General features: G+C 37.0%; 1 protein-coding gene across 2 annotated transcripts in view; it reads right to left on the bottom strand.

Annotated features, from left to right (window-relative positions):
- The window catches only part of SLC2A13 (solute carrier family 2 member 13), a 142,785-nt gene that overhangs the window by 64,005 nt on the left and 52,672 nt on the right, over nt 1–26,108 (bottom strand). For both annotated transcript variants that reach the window (XM_057370047.1, XM_057370046.1), the window contains exon 4: nt 13,747–13,855. In XM_057370047.1, coding sequence (XP_057226030.1) covers nt 13,747–13,855 — 109 coding nt within the window. The remainder of the gene's footprint in view (nt 1–13,746; nt 13,856–26,108) is intronic.

The raw sequence follows: 26,108 nt of genomic DNA, 5'->3' as shown, positions 1-26,108 counted from the left end.
GCACCACCTACATCTATGCAAGGAAAAGTCACTGGAGCTGCTCAAGCATCACTGTAGACATAGCAGCACAGCAGAATCTTCTTCAGAGATGCTTAAAGAGGAGGTGATCAGACCAGAGTTTGCAGGGGAGAAGGAATTTGACAATGTGGGCATATGTTTCAACAGTGAGATACAAATACTTGTGCAGACCTGAGCAGTGTCTTGTAGAGCCCATGTCCCAGGTCTCTCAATTGTGAGATATATAGATATATAAATACATATATATAGAAATATATACATKTATATAGATGGATATATATATATATACACATTAGATATAGATATGGGGTTTCATTTTTGGTTGTTTTTTTTTAACTATGACACATCCCAATTCTGTCTCTGTTCAGAATTATGGCAGTGCTTGAGTTAGTTTACCACAATGAGACAAGAACCATATAAAAATGGGGTCTGCAGTAAGATAAAAGCATATAAAACAGGATTATATGCTCTGAAAAATATAATGTGCTAAGCCTYAATAATTTTACTTACTCAAAACTCTAATAAAGTATGTAAGATAGGGAAGACTACCGGAATAGATTTGATAATATTMAAACTATAAATATGTTAACACAATTATTATTTCTCTACTATTGTATGAAATAGAAAAGAAAGAAAGATTCCTTGGAATGAATACATTTTTCCCTTGAGAGCTGCTCTATTTCACTAATAAGTCACTCTCCATTCCTACATGCATCAGAAGAAAGTATGAGCTGTATCCTTTCCTTTCCACTGTAAAATAGTGACATTATAAGCATGTGTSACCATCTGCAACAAAATTTAAACTTGGTTCTCAAATATGAAGATGGTTGAAAAAATCTAAAATTCCTGGAATGTGCCATCACTAACAAGCATAATTTACACTTYTCATTCTGATAAGCTCCCCTTTCTTCCCTCATTCCTGTGCAAATGGGAGCTGCTGGCTCACTGTAGCACTAAGATTTCCTTTAGTTTGTATCTCATCTGCACCAAATTCATCTCTCATCTGTATTGAACTGTGGTTACACAGTTTCAGTTCTCACATTTTGTTAAGGGCTCAAATGTAGGACAGAAGAAAGTTTTAAAAGTTTTTTTACATTCCACACTGTGTTTAAAAATAGCCAAATTGCTCCAAGTTTTAGTGAGATGTTACCTGATTTCTTACRTGCCAACATGCTCCTCACAGCACCAAGTTCTTCAGTTCTTTCCTCAGTACTTTCACTTACTTCCCTCCCTCACGAACATGCAGGGGCAATAACTATTCCTATAATAACAAAAGGCTTTTGCTTTTGTCAACTTTTGTTTTCAAGAACCAATTTCAGTACTTTCATTTAAATCTATTATTTTAAAACCTGAAGTTGAAAACATTAAGTTGCTACCTTATAAAGTTTAACTGTTCGTTTTCTTTTCTCCTTCCCCCATCTATAAACATACAAGAGAAATTAYATAACCGAGTAAGTAAGATGGTCATAGAGTAAGAAAGCCCAAATTTTCTTAACTGTCTATTTTTGTTGTGTTTTTGTTTTCCTCCCCTGGCTTCTAAAAGGGCTCTCCCCCTTGCTTCTAAAAAAAAAAAAACAGAAGCCTCTTGCATTCAAAACTGACCAGAAGAGTCAAGTTCCAGTGAGGAAGGACGTCCAGCAAGCAGAAGTTTTAATCAGCAGTCGAGTGTATCCCTGTCCCACTTTTCCCTTGTGAAACATATGGAATTTTGCAGATAATAATCTGGTCTCATATTCTTTTTCTATTTTCAAAACGTCTGTAAAACATGCTTTGCGAGAGTGCAGTATGCACGTGACTACTAAAAAGAAATAAAATATCACAAGAGGATTTTATTCTTCGGTGAAGAAGTTTCAAAACCATTATATGAAGTATTGTTACCTCCCTTAGACTTGTTAGAACTCTGGGGAAAAATCCCCAAACATTTTTAAGCAGTCACAAACGAGATCCTCCAAAACATGAGAATCCAAGTGTTGTTTAGCTCCCCCACCCTGATATCCCCCTCCCTCTCTGGACTCTCCTTCTCGCTGGCCTTACAGACATTATTCCTTCTCACCACACCAAGGAATTAMGAGTCTCATCAGTGATTTCTTATTTTGTTTCGATTTGGTGACTGTGCTCATATCACACCTATATGGCCTATTTTCACCACAGCAATCTCTTTGTTTTGCGACTGCTCACAATAACAAGGTCTGGATCAGCTTTTAGATGCCAYCATGTTTTATTTACACTTCATTTCTGGACTATTTTCATTTATAGCAAATCTTTGCAATGCGCATAACCTTTCAACCTTTTTTTTATGTGTCTCTAAGTCTGTGCCACAAGGCATATTGACTRGCCTGTGGCAGCTTAACTCTTATTGACAGACTCCAAAGAATCCAATTTACAGAACCGGTTCCTCTGCCCTTAAAGTAAAGGTGAATAAACAGATCTAAAGGGCATCATATCTCTTATTCTGTGTTTGAATGGCATCAGTAATATATTTCACTGAGGTTGTTCATGTTGCTGCACCAGGGAGCACCTAACCAGGTGACCTTTTACACTTTAATTTTATGTCTTTTCAAGATTGATTACATTGTGAGCTTTGAATTGTTTCACATTTCTATATTCCTTGTCTTTCACCTAAGAAGAAGACACTTCCTTATTGCTATGAATACAGTCCAGTATCTGAATAAAATGTGCCCTCYAGGTTTTCCCAAGGGAGCAAACCTCTGACACAAACAAACCCAAATCCCTCTTCCCCTACTGTGCTTTACAGAAAARAAGAATTGGTCATTGATTGGTATCTGATTTCCTGATAGGTCTCAAAATAAATGCTAGAAGCAATAAAAATGTACAGTTCAACAGAATGATGCACACTAAACATTAACAGCTGCATAAAGAAGGAWTTTTTACAAGATTATTAGAAATGTTTAACAGAAGAGAAATTGTTGAGACCAAACTGTGCTCCAGGAGCTGTTTAGGCAAATAATACATTAAATCAAACAAATCAGTAGAGCTATTTAGGGAACTTCCTCCAGCAATCATTCATGAATGGTCTAAAAACAGCATCACTGCTCTGATTTCATTTCATTACTTGGCATTACATATGAACAAGCTGAATGAGATGCATTTAACTGATTTAACAGCTACACTGAGTCTGTGCTACATGTAAGGCTGAGACATTTTCACAGAATTGTTCCTGCATGGCCCTGCAGTGAAATTAACACTGGATTGGTGACCTGAAAGTTATTACCAAGGCAACAGATAGAAATCAAACAGTGTTATGACTTCACTACAGGCAAAAAGGAGAGTAGAAATCAAAAGCAGAAAAAYGTGGAAAATTTTCTATTAAATATACAAATTCTTCAATAACATCAAAAGAAATGTTAGAAAATACTGTTTCTAATATATTTCTTCTTTAAATAAATACTTTGCTTTTAAGTTACCTCCAAAGAGACATTCCTTCTTTAAATATGCTTTCACAGCTTGAAGAACTATAGGAACACATTTTATCACTTACCATTAAGAAAACCACACCAAGGTAAAACAAAACAAAAGAGTACAATCAGCAGGACTGTTGGCTGATTTTCAATGTTTTAATACAAATGTCCAACCTTCTGACTGGTTTACCACTGCAGATTTCATTCACGAAAAACTGGGGATAAAACTTGTGCACATATTCCCTGCTGATCAGGCTACATTAAATGTACAAAATGGTCCAAACAAGAGGACAGATACTTTTTTAAAGTAATTTGGTATGTTAACTCCTATACAGTTCTTTGAATACATTTTTTGAAGATATTATAAAAATAAACATTGATTTCCAAATCAAGATATTACAAGCCTTTGTATTTAACAGTCAACACAAAACTTACAAGGAATTTACTTCTGTGAAAGCATTATACTGAAAAATGACAAATTGTTAAAGGCATTTAATTTGGGGTTTTGTTGAAGTTTTAAATTTTTTTTTTAAATTGAAGTGTCAGTTAATCCTCAGAAGAATCCTTTTTAATACAACTGCAACATTGTAAAAATAATTTACCAAACCCTCAGGCAGACTTTCTAATAGATGGACCCAGACTGCAGCAAAACATTTGCAGCTGTCACACCATTAGGTTTACTTTTATTCATGTCATTCGAYTCTTTTGTCTATATTCTTCTAGCCAATAGCCCAAGATAGAACTCAAAAACAAACCCAGTAAATGAGAAAAATATTTCATGTGGTCCCTCTTCAACTGGTTGAGTTAAAAGTCCAGGCTTGGGGGAAGAAACAAGAAATAACAAAAAACAAAACAACACAAAACTCCCACAACTAAGATGTTCAGCACCAGACAAATAAAGAAAACACTAACACTTAAAAGATTTATGAAATTTAAACAAAAATCCAGTGCTTCAAAATAGAATGAGAGTCTATAATTAGGAGCCCATTACAATACCTMACATCAGCACCCTGGATCTGCCTTGTTTTCAATTTCAGAAGGTTTTTTCATTGTTTATTTTTAAACCTGATGAAAATTATTATGCAAATAAACATCCACGTCAATTTTTTTAATGTTTTTGGCAGTCTAGGATTTTTTTAAGTTTGGTTTTCTATTTCTTTAACAATAAATGGATACATTATGAGAATTGCCTGAAAACATGGGATATAAAAGTTTAATTTAAAGGAAACTAGTCTTTACTTTTAACCTTACAATAATCTGCTATTGGATTTGTTGGTATTTCAACACCAACCCCCCACAAATATGTTATTTCTAATACTTTCTCTATTGTTGTAACTGTTTAAGCAGTCAGAAATTGTTTCCTACTTCCCTTGAGCCACTCAATCTAGCACCTCTAAGCACAGAACTATGTTCTTATAATCACTGTAAATTTTACTTTCTTTTATCCCATTAGTCCCATTATAAATCATCTTGAAATACTTCCTTGATCTTCTGACACTCAAGCCTTCAAAACTTTTCTKTCTGAATTATCTATCCTTTGATCTCCAACAGTTAGGACAAGGATGTACCTGTAAAAACCATCTTCCAAAAACTCTGGTTAGTTTGATCAACAAGGCAAGCAGCTTAAATAGGATGTACATTTTATAGCTTTARTCTGGTTAACTACTCCATCACAATTCACTGATTTGTTTTGCATTGTAATTTTTCTTTTAAGTGGCATAAAGCTATGATTATCCTTTTCTGTTTCAAAAGGAATAAGAACACAAAGTACACAGAGAAATCGCATCAACAGTGAGAAGGTTCTGCCTGAGAGGGAATCTTGAAGATTGGTGTATGGCATTGGCCAAATCACCCAAATTTCAAGTTTTAATTTGTTTTATGGCAAATTGGAAATTTATATTTCTAAACCAACCTAGATAAATTAACTTTTTAACTACCAAGTCAGTAGAACARGAGAAAAAAGCTTTGCTTTCTTTCTTATTTTCTTTTTAAGTGGAAATTTGACATAGTGTGGATTCAATGTCAGCAACACTGACACAGTGTTTTTAATACAGAYATAGTTTCTTACTTGTATCCTAACTACCTTCTCACAATTATWTCAACTGATAAATTACAGCATTTGGAACTAAACCATTAAACCCCTAAACCGTTCAGGGTTTTGTAGGCCACCCAAYAAGCACACACAAGAATATTTAAGARMAACACTTTTAAAAMARAAATGCTAAAGCATGSGAGTTATCTTTAAAACACAGTAAATGATACATAAACTTKTGCAATATAACTGCCTTAAAAATGTTCAAGTTTACTGCACTGCCTGCTGGGGCCTCCATCCATCTCAGTCACTCAGTCTTGCAGTTTGCTGACTAAGTACAAAACCAAAATGAAGGCTAAGCCCTAGMTACTGCTCATAGTTCTTGCACAGGTACAGAGCCATATCAGAGCCCAGTAGTATGACCCAGCTATTTTCTGTCCCCATCCCTCCCCGTGACTCTGAATGCCAAGTCACTACTACCCGTGCCTGCATCCTGCCTGTGGAGCAAAGAGCTATTGCTTTTTTCTCAGACCTGATGCACAGTCCTTAACCAGCTGATCTTGTGTTGGCTTGTTTGRTTTTAATTCATGGATAAAGCTACTGGCAATCCTTCATCAACACATCCATGTTTCAGCCACTTCCTAGCAGCTTTACTAAGACACACTCCCCGTACCTTACTAAAATTATTAATTTACATTAGTAAATACTGATGTGGTGTTCCCTTCCCACATCAGTATTTACCAATGACTGAGGGAAGAACATCAGAGCAGGATCCAGAGAAACYGTGGTTGGGCTCCTCCCTGTCCTGCACTGATTGGGAGGTGAAGGCAAAGAGGGAATGGAAGGATTGGCTCTGCCAACTTACAGCTGCTGTAAATACTGCCCAGGGTTCTTGCTGAGAGCATGAGATGAAAGGGAGTTTCAYATTTCTTGTTACCCACCCAACCAGCATCTCAACTGCCGACAAGAACTGCTTCTGGCCAGCCTAAGGCTCTGCACTTCAAGCAACACTTTCACCTCCAAATCTGAGTTTGTCCTTGGCCACAGTTCCAAAGCTGCTGCTTCTCTCTATAGGTTTTCAAAATTAATGGTCAGACTTTCACAAAGAAACAATTTCACCGGCAGAAAAATAATTAAAATTTAATAATRATAAGAACCATCACCATCATCTATGTTCCAGGGTTTGGAAAACATACTGCATGAGCCAGCTTCTATACAATAAACTTGTGTCCAATAGGTACAAYTTGGTGACCATCAGAAGTTGGGGGAGTTTAAATATATTTTGTTTTCAATGCACTCCTTACTTTAAAAGAAACAAGCTCAGCTGTGGTAACAGTACACACCTATGGAAAAGTGGTTACTGAACATGCAAAACTKTCAATAAACCCGAGTTAAGGTTTCATTTTCCTTTTCAAGTACTATGAAACCAATACAGGCAGTTTCCATAAACTCTCATTTAGAATGTTTTACAGTGAGTGATATGAAATTATTTTGCTTATTAACTATAATATGTTCCCCTCGAGAGCTGTTATACATTAATCATGTTATTTCTGCATAGCACATACAACAGAGACATTTGGGGTAATGGGAGACTCATCTCACCTAGTATATTTGACTAGACTAGACTTCTGTTTAGTTTTCTTCCAAAAATATTTGCAGTCTATCTCAAAAGCATCTATAAGCCACTGAAGTTTTTTACATGGTGAGTTTGCACACAGTGCCCAGTTTGAATTTAAGTCAAGAGTACAATAAAAGATATTCTCCTTCAGTAACTGCTGTGCAACTTGTGACACTTAGCATTGTGTCAGTCTGGGGTTTTGTTCTGTTTTGTTTGTTGAGGGATTTTATTTGGTTGTTTTTTTTAAAAATACAGTACGCTACTTTCTGGATTTTGTTTTATAATGCACAGCCAGAGAACACAATAGCAACCTATACATCAAAAATCAATGCCTGAATACAAGTGACAAGAAAAATGTGAATCACCATTACTAGTAGAACTTTTGTTTACAGATCTCAACAACTTTTTTCCAATATCCAAATCAACAACCAATGCTCTAGGAGAACCTCATTTCAACGAGTAGCTTATTCATTATAAATCTGTCATAACCTGTAAATGCATTCAGTCATTAMCTATAAATGTCTATATAGCTGCTGATGCTGAAAGAGGAGTGAGGGTTGCTACTACTTGTGCTGTTAATTCACAAAACAAGGTATTTATTCAATGACTTTTCAAAAATGAAAAGTTTATCTGCAGTCAAATATGCCAAATGTTGTTCTATGTTTCCCATTCAGTATTTCATTTCAAAGAAGTTAGAAAACTGGAATTTAAAGAAAAGTTTCTGAGTCTTGACTTTCACCATGTGGGGATTCAGAAATATCCATGTTAAACAGAACTATCATGATCTTGGGTCTGAGGCTACAGTGAGGTGCTCACAGGTTTCAGCTCTGCAACAGCTGAACAACAGACCTGGTGATTAAACTTGTCAGGAAATGTGCTTGGATTCCATTAAATTCCTCTCTAGCCGCTATTAAACTCTAGAAGCATCCTGGCTTACTTCCCAGTCCCAATCCTATTTTCTTTCATTCTCTCATTCACATTCAGTGCAGTATTTTTTTCACTTTCCATATTAATTGTTCTAATATTCTTAACTTATCTTCAAACCTTCAATTTCTACTTGTTACATAACCTCTTCTTGTCCTCTTTTGTATTTTTCTTCCTTTATCCAGCTTCTTTTTCTTCTCTTATTACTCTGAGCTTTTTYCCTTCTCCATATAGTATTTTATTCCCCTCCCTATTTCTTGCCAGCTGAAAAAAGATGCTTCTTTTCATCATTCTTTTTTTTTTCATTCTTTTGTTTGCTTGCATAAATTAAAAAAGAAACACTATTAGAGCTCAAAAACATCTCAGGACCAGATCCAAACACCAATATATTTTACATGTGGATTCACTTAACTTTTAAGGAGATGCAAAGTTATCTTAGAAATAAAAACAACCCATTTTATTAAATAGGAATAACAGATCATAAACACCAGCAAACAGCTTAGCAAAAATGCTGAAGGCCATATGCTCTCCCTACTGACACATTATACCACTTTCCTGTTGCAGAAAGCTTTTCTAACACAATGGAAAAAGATAATGGCAAATTGCAAAATTAGCACCACATCAAACTTAGTGTTTCAACTGCAGAACAAAGCATTCTGTGTGGCTTTCATCAAGTCCATTTAAAGTTTTGTGAGATCAAGAATAATCAAGATGATACAGCTGTTTCTTCAATCTTATCTCAGATTTATAGTCTTGACAGCACAGGCAGCCTTTGGGAACAGACAACAAACCTCTCAAAGAGCAGCAGAAACTCCAGCACAGGTCATACCACCTATGTGCAATTCTGACAAGACAATACTGAACTCCCTCCAATTATGGCTAAATTACTGCCCAGTATTCAAGATAACTTGGGATTTTCTTTTCCCCGTGGTGTGAAGATTTTATTAATGCCATGAGACTGCACATTACCAGAAATGTTTTCAKAAGTCCTAGTCCTGCAGGAGCATGGAGATAAAATGTCTATTGATGGTTTTCACTACACAACGTGAAACAGTTCAAATCATTCAAGTTCCCTCTTCCTTTTACCCTCCACCCCCCAAATGAAATTTCTTCCCTTTTTAAACAAGTTTCTCTTCTTAAAATAAGAAACTGATAGAAAAAAATTAATTTCAAGTTTTACCTTAAACTGTTTMTCTTCTTCCAAGTTTTAACTATGGGCCACTTTGGGCTTGAAAATATCTTYACACCACTGTTCTAACCAAATTCTGGGATATATTACTATTAAAAAGCTGATTTGTACTAACTGCTCCCCTCGAATATAACTTCCTTCAAAAGGCCTTTCTCAGTGTCCTGAGATTTGTGCTGCATGCCTGAAACAGTGAGCTTCTGTTTTCAAGACAAGAAAATACTAGAATGATAAGAAACTGAGAAGTTAAACCATTTCAGAGCTGCTCACACCAGTGTGAGAGATGCTTGTCTAAAATTGTATGACTTTATCTTTAACGGGTCAGTTAAGCTGGCAAAAGCCRTGACAAAAAGGAAACATTTGTTCTGCGTCAGGCACTCCATCAAACAGCAGTGATACCCTTGTTCTCACAAAAACAAGGGGAAAAAAAGGAATCAAAGCAATAGGGCACTGAGCTTTATTCTTTTGCTGACTAAATTTATCACGCTAGAATTTGTTCCTGTGACAGTCACAATCTCCTTAGCCTATTTTTACATTTTGCTTCTCTTTTAGTTCCACCTCCTCAATGCAGAGGTTGCTCCACATACTGTTCTCACCAATTCAGTAACATCCTGTTCGTGATGAGTTTCTGGTTCCTCTCGGCTGGATGTTATACACACACACGGCTGATTGAAATACGATAGGAAACTATTTCTGTGCAAAACCAGATCAGTTTATTGCACAGTGAGAAGGGCTCAGCACAGCCCTCAAAAATTCTTACAGCAATTCTTCTGGTTTTCCTCTCCCCAACTACCCATGGACTTCATTGCTCTCATTGGCTTCACTACTGATAAACAGTTTTAACCAGAAAATTTATACTAGGTTACTAAATTATTAAGCGTGGAAACTCTAGATTTTTATTGCTGTCTCCATGTGTTTCTTGTAAGTAATTATCACTTTTTAGCATCTCTTCTTCTACTGGGTACACTCAGTGACTGTTTTTAGACCCCTGCAAAATTCCTTTAACACCCGTAATTTTTGTTTCAAATTTTTCTAAAATTGAAGAGTTACTCAGTAAAGCAGATACAAATTGGGGAAGTATTAAATCATTCAACAATTGTGCTCTTCTTTATATTTTCGTATCCCTTTGTGATTTGATTATGGGGGTTTAAATGAGTTTTTCAGACACTCACAATTTCAGTCTGAGGGCCTGACTTTCATACAGTAAAATACAAGATTAAAAGAATTATTTTATGACAGAAAGAGCAGAAAATCTCAAGCCAGAAGATTAGAACAAGTCAGGGCCATTCATGGATGCTGTCATGTTAAGTTAACTGGTCAGAGGGCAAACCGAGGCTAAATTCTCTGCCACAGAAAGCCAGGCAACTGAAAGTTGAGGTCATCAGCCTCTTCATCTATGGCCTAAAAAGGGCCAATAAAACCATTATTTACAGCAGCGCTAAAGGCACAGGGAACATTCACTGTCAAAACACTTTCCATGACTGTTTTTGAGAAACTACAGGACAGTCCACACAACACTAGACCCTCCAACCATGACCAATCCCTGCTTTCCTGCTGCAAGAGAACAGCAATCCCAGAATGACACAACTAARTATTATGAAGAGGAATCTAGTGCTTAGAGAATTAATACAGTCTGGCAGTTCCTTAAGGTGCCATCCACAGCATTAAAAGGCAATCACCAATTTCTGTGTAAGCAAACCATCAAGAGACAGCTGCTTACTTGTCATTGAAAAATGTCCTTTCATGGCAGAATGTTTGTCTTGCATACCTGAAAACTAAAAATTCAGTTATATTAGATTATTTTAAAAGACTGGATATTGCAAATGGTTTATAATCCAGTCCTTTAACAACAGTGCCTTCATGTGTCTATTAYAGGCATTTTATTATTTTAAAGCTAAGATTCAACCATGTTTTATAGTTGTAATTCTGTCCTCCTACACATCCACAAGCAAATTAGGTCAATTCCAAACTATTTGTAAAACCTCCTACATAGAAAGGAGTTTGATTTTAAAATAYAGAAAGTTTAAAATAAACAAAGTCAACCTACCAGTGTCATAAACCTTGTGAACTGTCAAYTTTTATTCTAGTCTAATAAGGCATCCTAAAGTAGTCAGAACCAAACTCTGAGAATGACTGTCCTTGGCCAGAGACTGCACGCAACCACATTTCATAACATTTTAATAATGTTTATTATGTAAGTTTCCCTGATTAACTTCTAAACTTATTTCTGCATTTGGCATTTGTAACATCCTGTGGCAATGAGTTCCAATACATAATTATGTGTTGCATGGAAAAACGCTTATTTTAAACCTACTGCTGGGTAAGAGCTAGGAGTCATCAAAAACGTGTTAGTAGAAATGATGAATAATCATGCTCTCCCCATCCTCTCCATAACATTAGTAGCTTTATATACCTCTTAYATTTCTTCTGACCTAATTTCTTTTCCGAGCTGCAGAGTTCTTATCATCCTGCTCAAACACAGGTATCTCTTTCCCCACACATAACCTGGTTTGCTCTTATTAAAAGAAAGGCCATCTGCAACTATTTGTACTACTCCAGATKGGCCATGGWTGTCATCATGATGTTTGTACAGAAYGATAATGGAACTGCAAGCCCTCTTTTTTGAGTAGTAACAATTTAGACTGCCATGCATGTTAGTCCTCTCCTGAAGGCATTATTGAATAACATTGTAGAGTTAATTCACTTGCCATTCCRCTAATTTGCTATCTTATATTATCTTCCCACAACTGTCCATGTTCACAGATTTGGGGGATCTTTACATTGTGAATGCTGTATGAATACAAGCTGTTATTTGGTTATTTAGCTCCCGCCACAGATTTATTAAAGTAGCAAAGATCTTCATATAGATCCTTGTAGGAGCCTATTCTTGGTTTGTGATAACTGATCTCGTACTCTCATTCTCTTTTTTTTTGTATCTTAAATAGTTATTTACCTGACAGGACTTCTCACTTACTTTAGGGACTACATGATTTCCTCAAGAAACTTTGGCTGCAGGTGTCATGGTTACTTAGGATGGTTAGTTCATGTGGGATTTACAGTTCTAACACAACCATGAACTCACATCCAAGCAAGCTATAATCTGTCTACAGCGATCATGCTGGCTCTTTTTTGTTACTTTATATTCTACATGCACGTGTTCATTTTTCATATTTATAAACACACAACTTGTTTGATTCTATGAAATTTTAATTATATTTTATAAAGACAGAAATAAAAATTTCTGGGCTGTAGCTTCAAGTCAAGTGTGCTGCATKTCTCAATTCAGTGACTATGTATGCAAATTACTCCAGACCCGTTGAGTGCACCCTCATTAATTTGTTATTTTTTCATTTTAATCAGCTTGCTCTAGAAGTTCTTCCCCTAATACTTGAGTGTCAAGCAGATCACCTGAGATATCTTAAGTAAACTCTAGTGAAAAAAAGTTCATACACACTCTATAATTAACACAAAAGCAAAAAGAGTCTTTGTGAGATTAGGTGCTAAACACTTACCTCCTGCTAGTGTACTCCCAGTACTGGGCCTGGAGATATTAGGTCTCTTGTTTCCAATTGTCTGATGAATTTATCAAAGCTCTTTCTGTGTCTATCTTCTGGCTTTCACACATAACTTACCAGTCTTCTGTCCAAGTGTTTCCCACACTGGGTTACAATTTCTACTCTATGAAGTCTTTATTTACCTGYTACAGATTTCCCTCCTTTGCAGTTCAATAATACTGAGTCTGAGGGATTTTTTCTTTCAGTATGACACACGGCAGTGTTTACTCTAACATTTAATATGGTAGCTCTTGATACCACTAAAAGCCTTATCCTCTTAGCTSTTCCTTTTAACAATTTCCCAAGAAGTTTGTTCCCTTAGGCATAGTTTTCTCTGTAAAATGTTGTGGCAACATATTTTACACTTGCTCTTAAAACAATATGGCAACCACATTCATTATGATTAGTCCTATAGGGCAGCTCCAACAATAATTTCATCTTAAACAAGGTCTTGTGCACTGCACATTAGTCAAGAGCTACTCCTGTTGTGAGCTGACAGCTTGTCAAAAAACCCAATATATCATTCTTCACTTCCACATTTACTGAGTCTTCATACACATAAGAAAAGCATGTAAAAGCAGGAAATGTTTCTTCCCTYRGTACCTTACCTCCTTTAGCACTTCRCAGCAATGTTCCACCTCATTAACACGGTTWGTCTAACCCTCACCTTATTGTGATATATTTGCACACCAATTCAAACCTTAGAAGTGCTTTCTTGTCCAGACATATGTAGCTTTGACCATAAACCCTAACACAGTAATGCATCTCAGAGTACAGTTTGTATTCTCATGTCTATATAAATGTTTACCCTTATACTAACATCCTCTTGTACCAATTCACTGCAATGCCAAATATGTCAACATCCGGATTTTAAACCAGCACTCCAGCTCTTACACTCAATTTTTCAGATTTTATCCAGAAGACCATCTGTAACTGCTAATGGYCTAATAGTTTTTTTAATACTTTATAAAAAGAAGCAATTGGAAAATACATACATGACGGTGTTAATCCCTGACAGTTGTTGAAACATCTGCAGACCACAACCCACAATTAAGGCTCTTCGAGTTGGAGGGTATGTTAGCATTCTGCAGATCACAGGTCCAGCTTAAAAAAAAAACAAGACAACAACAAAAAAATACATAATAGTTCTTAAGAGATAGCTGTCAAGACAATGCTGCCAGGTATAGAATTTGCACCTTCGTTTCAAACAAACTTGGATTATTTKAATTATTTTTGAACAATTTGGTCATTTCAGTTCTGCCTTTCTGCACTGTACTACAAAGAGGATTTTCAGGAAGCCCAAGTGAGAAAATGAAACCAGTTCTGTACAGTGTCTACCACTGTACACAGTGTCAAATGTACAGCTCTCATATATCTTACTAATAGTTTGCACATCGGCTTCGAATGAATGTACTCAAAAGTTGTAACAAAATATCTCTGTTGTTTTCTTTCTAAAAGTTTCCATTGTTATTGCGAGGTTACTTCAGAAATGCCATTACTCACTGCTCAGATCTGGATACTGGGGATATAGTGTTCTCCTTAGTCCCCARAAGACCCAATTTCAACAAACCAGTTGCAAGTGTGAGTACACTGAAGGTACAGGATAGATCTGCTCTGCACAGCTCAAAGGCCAGTAGAGGGAGAAGAAATTAGTTACATTTATTCCATGTCTTTGATAGCAATGGCACGAGGCTGCATTTAAGATGCAGAACAAAGATTCTTAATGAAGAAAAAAAAAAAGAGAATTTGTGGCTAACAGAGAAAGTTTTACTCTCTAAGACTTTCAAACTATCCTACTTWAAAAAAAAATAGTAGCACAGAAAGCTATGAGATAACAGGCAAAAATTTAGAATTCCTGACTCCAGTATTTACTTGAACTTCTTTCCACCCAGAATAATGCTTTTTTCCCAAGCATAATCCAGTAAAAAATTCTGTGTTTTACACATCTTGTCAAATCTAGTATACTCATTCAGAACATCTAAGCACAATACGAAGAAGTCAAAATAGTTGGAAACAAAACAAGAAAAAAAGGTGGAACTGCATTTTTTTTTATGTTCAAAGTCTTCCCTGAATGTTTGGAAAATACTAAAAATATTGATTCAATAAAAAACCCTATATGGGTCCATTAGTGAAGAMCAAATTACATGCAGAATTTCAGTTTCAGAAAGCTGGCAAGCAATGAAGAGWTTTAGGGGTCAGACAAAAGGAGGGTCTAGATAACATTTTCTTCATTGAAAGATAATCAAACCTGCCTAAGAAAAACTTGTTTTCATTTAAAATGACGGTATTTCTAATTCATGTCTAAATTGTATCATCATTTAATTTTGCTTCTTTAATATTAATAGCAAAACACAGCCTGACAAATTTTCTAGCTGGTTTCCAAGTAACACTTAGATTCAGACAGTGCACAGTCCCACATGTCCTGCCATTTAGCCACATCATTACATTGTAAAAYCTCCAAGTAAAACCAAGTGACAGAYAAATAGAGTCAATCAATGAGAGACCTCATAAGATATTCTCAGGCAAGACACATGACATCACTGGGCTGACAAGGGTTCCATACTAAAGCAGCATTTCCTCAGTGGAAAAACAACAAAGCTGGCACTTGCTGCTAGCTAGGAGTAGCCCCGAGCTCAAATTTCACAAAGAAAAAGGATTTACTAATAAATGTACCCATGAAGTTTAATTCACAAACAACAACCCTAAGATTCTCTCACTCAGCATCACACCTGAGCACAGAGGCTTTGGACTTGAAAACCTTATCTGGCAACTGATTCTGCAGCATCTGTTGTAAATCCAGGCTGATGAATKCCTATAAAAGATCTTTTATTCTTCATAAACTTTTTATATGGTCTTTAATTGAGTTCAAAATCTATCTTTATCTTCAAGGGACATTTTAGACAACCTACATCTTGAAGTCTACTATCAATTATCCTGCTCATTGAATAAACTGGAACTCTACAGCAGGAACTGTTAGGAAAGGAGGTGGAAATGTCCTAAGAAAGTCATGCAAAGTTTCTAGTAATTCTTGATCCACTCAGCTATTTGATAGAAGTTTATAGAACTTCTTTTCACAATACAGCATTGTACAAAACATTGTACATTGGGAAGAAGGCACTAAAATGCAGAGTAGGAAATGAGAACAGCTGTTCTCAGACAATGGTTTGTAATTCAGAGGGAGCTGTGAACTCTCAACAGAACTCCGTCACACAAATCAGTTTGTGCATCTGAAGTGTGGCCCTGCAGAAATTTTAAGACCATGTAGTGAAGTTTAGACCTTTATGACAGAMCTTTACACTTTAGAACCTTAGAACATCCAGTCAACTAAGTTCAGTAAACACTTGGAATTTTTCAGACTTCTAATTGTATCAGAAAAACAATGCTAAGAATTATCATATYCATTCAAGTCCGTGTTTAAAATGCTTCCCTCAAAATATGTAYCATGGCAGCCACCACATTTCAATAGGCATACACAAAATTAAAGGATTTTCTTTCATAAAATTCACAGCCTTCAGGTTTACAAACTAATAAATGCAATGAAAGAAATAAAGAAGCTGCTAATCTATATATTAAAGGAGCTTTACAAACTCAAAAGCCCAAAGGACTTTGACTGTGACTGTGAGGTGACTAGTTTTAAAACAGAAAATGAGTAAGAAACTTTTTATTAAAACTATCTAGCTCTGAAACTAGCTATACTATATTTRCATTTTCTTATCAACAACCCTTCCATCCATATTGTTGAGATAATACATTACTGTGGTCTTAAAAATAAATCACTTTAGGCACAATATGGATTTGAACTACAGAAAATGSGTTTAAACTAAAAAATGAAAACCAAAACAAGTTTTCAGAATTCAGTACGTTTTTCTTTAAGGTTTCTGATAAACATTAAATATGCTGTTAGTTATTACAACAGACTAAAATAGCACTAAACAATAAAATCCTTACACCTTTTAAAAATGGAACAACTTAACTGCTCACAGAACTAAACAGATTATTTAAACCTATGACACAGAAAAAAAAAGCAAATATTTGGCAATTTTTAAAGGACAAAATAAATATTTGTCTCCAAAAAGTCAATTTTTTCATTTGTGATACTTCTGCCTTAATTGCTGATGTTTTCTTTCCACCTAAGAGATTTAGACACATTCCTGCATCAGAATCACTTCATTTGAACTTGCGAAAACACCAAGATGTTTGTTTTCCTCCTTCTAATCTATGAATAAAAATTAAGTCACAACGATGAGACCTTGATAAATTTAATGAGACTAGATTTGGTTGGACTTTCTGTGCTGTGGTTTCTGATAATTACTTTAACGGAAGTAAATTTCTTTTAACACATAATGTTTACAAGGGTTYAAAACATGCTACAGTAAAGGGCAGCTGGAGCTTGCTCTATGCAAAATAACAACACAAGAACTGGAAAAACAAGGATACTGCTGAAGGTGACATTACTTGAAGTGGTAATACATTAAGTAGATTGCTGTGATCCAAATRGATATTTTGTGCCTTAATCTAAACTGTCTACCAAAATAGACATTCATCCTTATAAGCAAAAAGCAAAAATAGAATTTGGAAGTTTAGCTTCGCATCCAAAAAAACCTTATTAGYTTACACTGAGCTAAACAGGGGAGGAGAAGCTCTTCTTGTCAAAAYATTACTTCTGAAAGTGAGTGATGCTCTCAAACATTATATTTTATGACTGGTTATCTGAAACTTTTAATGCCAGCTTCCTATATGGTAGCAGTTATCCTTGTTACTAGGCATAACCCACAAGTTAGGTTATTAATCACCTGGTAAGGYATTTTGATTTTCATCTGTAGACAAAATGTATTGTGTGGCAATCATAAGAGCTTRGGTATGATCCACAGCCAACTAAAAAATAATTTTCAGAGGCAACACAACAAAAAACCCTAGTTCTCAAAGGAGTTTATATAACAAAAGCTAAAAAGAAAAAGAATGGGTATTAATGACATCTTAGTATCTCCTGAAAATGAACTGCATTCACTTCCATGAAATAAAAATGTTGTAGAATAGACATAAATCCAACCTAAAAATCCCACAGCAAATGTAGACAGACATCTGGTGCCTGGAAACCTTGTGATTCCCCATCCCTCAAATTATTAGTAGAATAACTGAGTAAATTTCACAGCCAGGAAACCATGGTTAGAGACTGAGCTCTGCCAAAGACATCTGCAGGTTCAAACATTCTTTTGCCAGCTAATCTAGGTAACAGCTTGTAGCAGCAGCTTAAAACCATACAGGGCTCCTGCCAGCATTGTGTGCTCTTGCGCAGAGGATTGTTTCCAAAAGGGCAGGTTTAGCCAAGCAACAAGAAAGCCACTCATCAGTTTAGCATCAATTAAGCTCAAGATTCACATTCATTTTCTGGATCTTTCTTGTTCTAATGCYCTCTCTTCCACTTAGATAAATCTTTAAGGAACAAGTCTACAGCAGGGACCAAAAATGGAAGTTTGGGCTGGTGATCTCAATAATAGAAGACAAACATGGGAAACATTTCTGGTTTTCCTTTCCTTACAAAATGACAGCTTCCAGTCGAGCCTTCTCCGTATCATCTGCAGACTCTCCCTTCACCTGAGACTCCTCCTCCAAARCACTTAGAGCTAGCTATTATTCCCTGTGTGTGAATAATATACTAAAACACACATCCTTTTCACACCTTGACTATTAAATGAGTATTTTCTAAAAGTATCAACTTCATTTGTTTTTCCTTTCTGTAAAATTTAACAAAACAAAAGAGAGTTAGTTCTAAGACCACAACTGCATTAATTATCCTGTGAAGATACAAAACAATTTTAATTAAGTACCATGCTCTTCCTTCCTGCCTTACAATGCTTCCAGTAACACTGGAAGAACCACTCCTASCAGCAGAGAAACTTCCTACCTCATATCATGTGTTAACCCTTTGAGAAAGCTGGAGATTTTTTTCCTTTTTTTTTTCATCTGGCAGAGATCCCCATCAGCCAAGAAGGAAAAAAACACTGTCAGTTTGCCTAACAGTTGAATCTTAGCATTTTTCCACTTTCCACAGCAAAAATATCCAATGGTATGCACAGACACCAGAAGAAGTACTCACTGGGAGCAGCCCTGCTGAGAAGGAATTTGGGATTCTCCTGGATGAAAAGCTGGATGCGACCTGGCAATATCTGCACAAAGCCCAGAAAACCAAAGGCTGCACCCAAAGCAGCGGGGGCAGCACAGCGAGGGAAGGGATTCTGTCCTTCTACTCTGCACTCAGGAGACCCCACCCCACAGCAGACAAACACTGAAGCACAGCGTGTCCAAAGGAGCAGGAGGCACAAAGATGGTCAGAGTTGGAGGACCTCTCCTACAAAGACAGGCTAAGAGAGATGGTGTTGCTCAGCCTAGTGAAGAGATGGCTCTGGGGAGATGCAATCGCAATCTTTCAGTACCTAAAAGCTTATTAAAAAGAAGGAGAGAGATTTTTTTGCATGAGCAGATAGTGATAGGACTATAGAGGAATGGTTTTAAACTAAAAGGGGAGAGATTTAGATTWGATASGAGGGAGAAATTCTTTACTCTGAGGGTGTTGAGACACTGTAACAGATTGTCCAGAGAAGCTGTGGATGCCCATCCCCAGAAATGCACAAGGCCAGGATGGATGGGGCTTTGAGCAACCTGGTCTAGTGCAAAATTGCCTGTCCATGGTGGAGGGGCTGGAAGTAGATGATCTTTAAGGTCCCTTCCAATTCAAACCATTCCATGACTCTATTCTAACCAGACAGGCTYCTGTAAAAGGGAATAAGAGTTAATTAAGACATAACCACTCAGATTCTAAAAAATTAAGTAGTGCAAGGAGGTTTTCCATGCCTAGATGAACTGGAAGGGGGTTTTTGTTTGCTCAGGAAACCCATTTCAAATAAATGGTCCCTCCAAATGATCTTTTTAATCCACATATTGTGAAAAGAAACCCCTAATATAGATTTTTTTTCTATTTGACAGCAAGTTGAGTTGGTCTTTGTGAGTTCTGAAAACAAAGACATTTTCTTTTATCTGTAAAAGGAAAAAACCTTTCCTTTGATATCACATTCTTTGATATAAACCTTTGGTGATGGAAAATCTATATGACTGAGTACCTGCACAAAGGCAGCTGCAGTTAATAACACCTCTGAATAGGACTAGAAGCAGGGGCAAGCAGGGAATAAAAAGGAGTGTGTTTTGGCTCTGTATGACTTGTTCTCTACAGAAAACAGAATCTGCTGTAATGAAGTCCCTTAAAACCAGAGAAACCACAACAAAACAGCCAACAAASAGTGGCCATTGGCATGATGCCAGAGAGACTTGAGAGAAGTGGCCACAATGACCAACAAGAACCTGCACTGGGGAAAAGAGACAGTGAGATACTGTCAGACCTGTGGAGTGGGGGAATGAGCAAGAAGGAGATTTTCCTGTTTCATTGATAGGAAAACKGGGCTCAGGATAGACAAAAGCAAGGATTGTGATTTCTTTCTAGCTGTGGAAAGCACCTTAGAAAAGTACCAGGTACAAAAGCAGRCTTGTGCATGCTTCCAGTCTGAGAAACGACATTTCTTTTCAGGGTCTGCTCCAGAACTGCTTTCCATAGGAACCAGTTATGTGACCTTACTTGAAGCTGGAGAAAGCAGAGGAGGAGAGACAAGATGATGTAGGAGCATTACGCAAGCACAACCAAAATAAGTCAAGTGTTGTAACAGCCTGAAGAGCTTCCCACCCTGCTCTCCCATAAAATGATGAAATGCAGGGCAGAGCATTTAGCAATCTGCAATTAGAAGGCTTTTTTTCTTGCATTTTAAGTTGAGGAAAGAGACTTAACAGTCAGAGCAGTTTCAGGAGTGCTATTTTTTGGGGGTATGTGTTGCTGTTGCYGTTCTTTTCCAATTAAAAGGGCACTAAAAAAGCTGATGACTCAAGAGTTCCCTCCAACCCAGTCAGTAGGCTATTCCCAAGCTGAACTTCCCAGCTGTTACTGTATTAACACCTACATAGATACTGTTTTTTATTTCCTGGACAACACACTTCAAGCCTTACATTCTTTTCAATTTGTTTCTGAAAAAAAGTCTTGGTTTCATGATATTATTTTGCCCCCTCTATCCCCTGTTTCTAAATGAAATATCTTTATTTCTGCCCTAAACCAGTAGTTTAACAGTAAAAACATATTTCTACTTCTTGCCCTTCAAAAGAATGAGACRTAGAGACCCATTCCCAGGAGGGAATGGGGGAAAGGAAAATTTAATAGAGCTGAAAAAGCAGCCCGAAGGTCAATGAAAGTCTCCACGGGAATTTATKAATACAATCAGTTGTGAACTCTTATTTTTTCCTTTATTAATGGCACATTTAGCTTAGACCATCTCCTTAAAAGTGTTTAAAAAACCCAATTTGTCTAGGGGCCTAAAAAATTCCTCTCACTTTTTAAAAATCAGATGCCGTTAGCATAAGAGCTTCATTAAAAATAAAAGGAAAAAAGTTAAAATAGAGATGAGGTCCACATTTAAACAGATTATAAAAACCTGCTTTGAAATCAATATAATTTTAGCACAGCTCAGCTGGATTCCAAAACCAAGAAAGAAGAAAAATCAGAAAGTCACTCTAGGTTAAAGTGTTTTAACTTTGGCTTCCTAAGAACAGGACAGCACCATCAATGGATATATAGTTGACAGCCAGCACAGTGTGYAGCTAAAAATAGTGTATCTTAAGAAACTGCTTCAACTTTTTTTTAAGTGAAGTGTTTGAACTTGAGCGCACAGTTGAGTTTCACTGAAGACAGAATGACCCATATASACCTAAATATTTCACCAAACCACAGCCTAAGATCACACCGTATCTCAAGGTACTAATGAATTTACTACATTTTAGTATAACCTTCTTCTCTAGAAACACAAAGAGCTCTAAGGCAACCATTACCACTCCACAGCTGTTATTCAGCAGAGAAGGCCAATCACGCCCTGGGAGGAGGAGCAGGCCAAGGAAAGATTTCTTCCTCTCTACACAGCAGCTGCAAGCCCCAGGGCAGGAGCAGCACATCCCAGGGCTGCCTGAACCTGGAGCAGAACCACCAAGGTRGATGGGCTGGAGCACATGACACCAGCAGATGCTGAATCAACTGGGATTGTTCCACTGTAAATGGAAGGTGAAGGGAAAAGGTTCTGCTGCCTACAGATTTCTAGCAGAGGGGTAAGGAGAAGACAGACCCAGGCTCCTCAGAGGTGTGCAAGGGTAGGACAAAAGGCAGTAGGTAAGTTGKGATGCAGAGAATTTGGACCAGGTGTGAAGTCTGTTTACTTTGTACCATGGAAATTAACAAACATAGACAGAGAGATACCAGGCAGGTCATGGTCAAAAACTTCACTGACAAAGTTCTGGTGCAACCTGTTTTAATTTATTCTGCTTTCACTACAGATTGGATTAGACAACCTTCAAAGGTTATTCACAAGATTCTTATATGAAATGTACAGCATTCTTAAGATCTGTGATGGTTCTGGTTATTATAATCAGTACTAATGAAAAGGTTCAGCACCTTTCACAATTACCTTAAACAACTGGAACTGAAAAGCACCCTTACATAGAGATTCTGGAAAAMTCAGTCACCTCCATATTCCCAACAGCTGAGGTACTTCTTTTTGCAATTTCAGGACTAGGCTTCATTAATCAAGAACCTGTCAGTCATACTTGATTGACAAGTTTTACCCTGAATTTATAACCTCTGCAGAAGATACAGATCAATATTGAAAACAGCAAGTGCAGAATACTAAACTGAAGATTTCCATAACTGGTATGAAATATGAGAAAGCAATAAAGGAGAGCTTATTTMATCTTTTCAATGTATAAAAGGGGTTTATAAGACAGATGGGGAGAGACATTGTGTCAGGGTCTGAAGTTAAAGGACAAGAGGTAAGAGTTTTAAACAAAAAAAAGGGTAAATTCTATTTGATATAAGAAATACATTAGTTACTATTAGGGTGGTAAGGCACTGGTTGCCCAGAAAAGCTGTGGATAAACCATCCCTGAAAGTGTGCAAGACAGGTTGGATGAGGGGTTGAACAACCTAATCTACGGGAAGGTGCCCTCGCCTATGGCAGGGCTTTGGAACTCGACCATCTCTAAAGGTCCCTTTCAACCCAAACCATTCTRTGATTGTTAAGTGCTGTATAGAGGGAGTTGTGGTCCCTTTGCTTTCTTACCCTCAYCTGAAATAGAGAAATATGGTAGAAATAAAGAAAGATCATTAATAAACRCTCAGTAACAGACAGTTTAAGGTCTCCCCTATACTATGGAATAAATCTGCAAGCAATCTTCATGTAAGGCAGTCTTACATGATGTGGAAAGATTTTTCACCATTTTCAGCATAATGAAGACAGAATGGCATTGTGAAAATGCCATTAAGAGTTTCCTTACAAGTTTGAAATATTTTAAAAGGCAATTCTTTAAAAAGCTGCTGATAATGTAAGATAACGCTCAATCGACTTCCCCAGTTAAGTAGGCACTACAAGGTACATGCATGAAGGGCAAAGGTCTTTTCATTGCTTCTCTGCAGCCTTACAGATCAAGCAGACAGAAAAGAAGATCATAAAGATCGCATTAAATGATTTAGAGATTTGAAACCCATTTTTCAAGAAGATACAGGAATGCTACCTCATTTCCTTGTCATTTCAGCAAAGTAGATTTTTATGCTGCTTCTAAACCCTTTTCAAGTTAACCATTATCCAAAAGAAACGACACTACCTGAAGTCAAATGTGGTGCAGACAACTTCAGACAACACTCTTCAACATCTCAGTGGAAGTATATGGTCAACAACTAGTGGTTACCAAATAGCATTTCACTTTAACAAGAAGCTCGTGGTTTTTCTATATTTGAGGGGGGAAATACCGCCAGCATAGCTGAAATTTCAGATAAACTTTTTGGTTTCAGGGCAAACTGTAGATTTCCCACCCATGATCAGCCATGAAGATTGCCTGTGGTGCAGAGAAGGGACAGAATTTTACCCAGATATGCATTGCCTCTCTAATGCACAGGAGCTGCTTTTCCAGGATGGAAGGTGCTTTTCCACCTTCCAGAGGCAAAACAACTTGCTATAAAAAACACATGTTTGAAGGATAAGCACTAAAACGAACAGAAAAAGATATCAAGTCCTAGTTTCTGTTTAACTAAAAAAAAAGGGAGGGAGCATTTAGTTCACTTAGGATTTGTCAGGCTGCAGAGTCTGATGAACATAAAGGCACCAGCAAAATTGCTTCATATCATCAGTGAGTTACACCAGCCTGGCTGGCAGTGGATTGGGTGAGGAAACAATGAACAGTAATTTTCAGTGTCATATATAAGAAGCATCTGAATCTTTCTATGGATACCAGGAAAATATTTTCATGTTTCTCAGTAAAAGCATCATTGCCTAACTGTGCCTTCTGCCAGCTGTCATCAACGTTTTGAGCAGGCTGAAAGGAAAAATTGTTGGACAGGAAGTCTGAAGGAAACTTGCAAACAAAAACAGAGGGAGAGCAAAGCAGGAAGGAAGCTRCGGAGTTCAGGCCACCTACGTTTTAGAGTGGATTTCCAAATATCTCCATTCATTGACCTTGTATTTGCTGACTTTCTCTGAGCTGTCACTGAAGCCACTGAGAGAAATCAMTGCAGCTRATCATKCAGGCTCTGATRCTAATCTCAGAAGCTAACTGAGTTMCATTCTCCACCTTCACACATCTTCATACGTTCTCCACCTATATACACCTATATGTATTCTGTACCTACTGCCAGGTTGAAGATATCAGCAGACAAGCACTGAAGAAGGAAAAAGCAAAATGTCTGCAGTCATAAACTGATTTCTGCAAGTGCTTTGCCAAAGAACTACCAGCCAACAAATGCATGTAGGAATCACTGTTCAAATACCTTAACATTCATCTAAAGGGAATGGYAGATGTTTAAGATCAAATACAGTAAAACTTGCAGAGTAACTAAGACACAACTYGATCTCTGCATCTGACACACTAAATCACAAGCAAGCTACAAGAAAAGCTTGGCCATCACATGATGAATTACATCACAAAGGAAAGTAATTTCCTTAGGGACAGAAAATACTATGAAATCCTCCTATCCTTGGAGAAGGGCTAACTTGGACTGGGGTAAGAGGAGGATATACAAAACCCCTGCAATCAGTTATCTTTTAGGTAACAATATGCCTGTACACTAAATAACACAACGTATTTCAACACAGAGGATCACTCGTTTGTAAACAGAATTAATTCCTCTGGACATTACACAGTTTAGGAAGCAGTATGACCATGAGCATCTCAGCAAGCAAGGCAATGCAATAGCAGAGATGACCAGGTCAAAGTAGTTTGAAGCTGAGGTCCCTAGATGTCCATGATGGGTCATTTGTTGGTTTTATGTCTAACCAGATTTAGCCCAGTCCAGAACAGTGGACGGATGCGTGGATGGTTAGAAGTTGCCCTGATACTCTATCATTGATGTAAATCTCCACATCTCCAATCTCAATGCACACTGAATGAATTCCTGGAGCAGTCCTCTGGTTTAACATCCCCTGAAGGAAGTTACTCCAAGGGCACTAACACCACTTTTTGATCCGATCAAGAAATATGTGGGGATAACAGTGGGAGATGAGAARAGACTCCCTGCAGAGCTAGGCTGCTGTTTAGAGCCAAAATGCTAATGCAGATGCAGTCAATGCATCTTCTACTGACAGCAGCTGGAATGATTCTGTACAAACCAAACTAGGAAAAAAGCAATTATAAGCTGCTCATATGAACTATTACATTTTAATTWAAATTAATTTAGAAGAAATATAGGACAAAATTAATTCAGTATTTTGTAACATTAGCCCAATGTATTCAATCGTGCAGCAGCTCCCTGAGGGTCTGCGTTTTCTCCTGTCTTTTTTGAGTTCCCTACTCATTRCTAGTTTTGCATGTTCAGGGTAAAACCTCAACCTGAGAACCACCTCAGGTCTTCCACCATTACTGTTGACAGCTTTTGACAAGAAATAGAACYTTTTCCTGCAGAATTTTTTTTTCCCAACAGAATTGTAAAATCGTACTCCCTCTACTAGGGCTGTACATATTTTTAAACAAGCCTAGTGAACAGTGATAGAAAACATGGAAGTTGGGAAAACAACAGTGGAAAAATAAACGCGAGTTCTGAGAGCTGGTGATGTTCTATGGCCTCTTCTTTCACCTTGGATTTTCAGGGACAACCAACATCCAACTAGGGAAAAATAGGTTTTAACTTTAGTATAGATTCCTCCAAAGAGGTATGGCAAGATTGAATAAATTGCCTTTTACTTTTAAAAACAGTTTTAAAGAAGTGTTTACCATGTTGCTACAGAAATCT

The sequence above is a fragment of the Malurus melanocephalus genome, unplaced genomic scaffold, assembly GCF_030028575.1.
Source record: "Malurus melanocephalus ecotype Western Australia unplaced genomic scaffold, MMel_1.1 scaffold_118, whole genome shotgun sequence".
Taxonomy (NCBI): Eukaryota; Metazoa; Chordata; class Aves; order Passeriformes; family Maluridae; genus Malurus; species Malurus melanocephalus.
The sequence above is the reverse complement of the archived record's forward strand: the minus strand, read 5'-3'. Positions and strand labels throughout refer to the sequence as shown.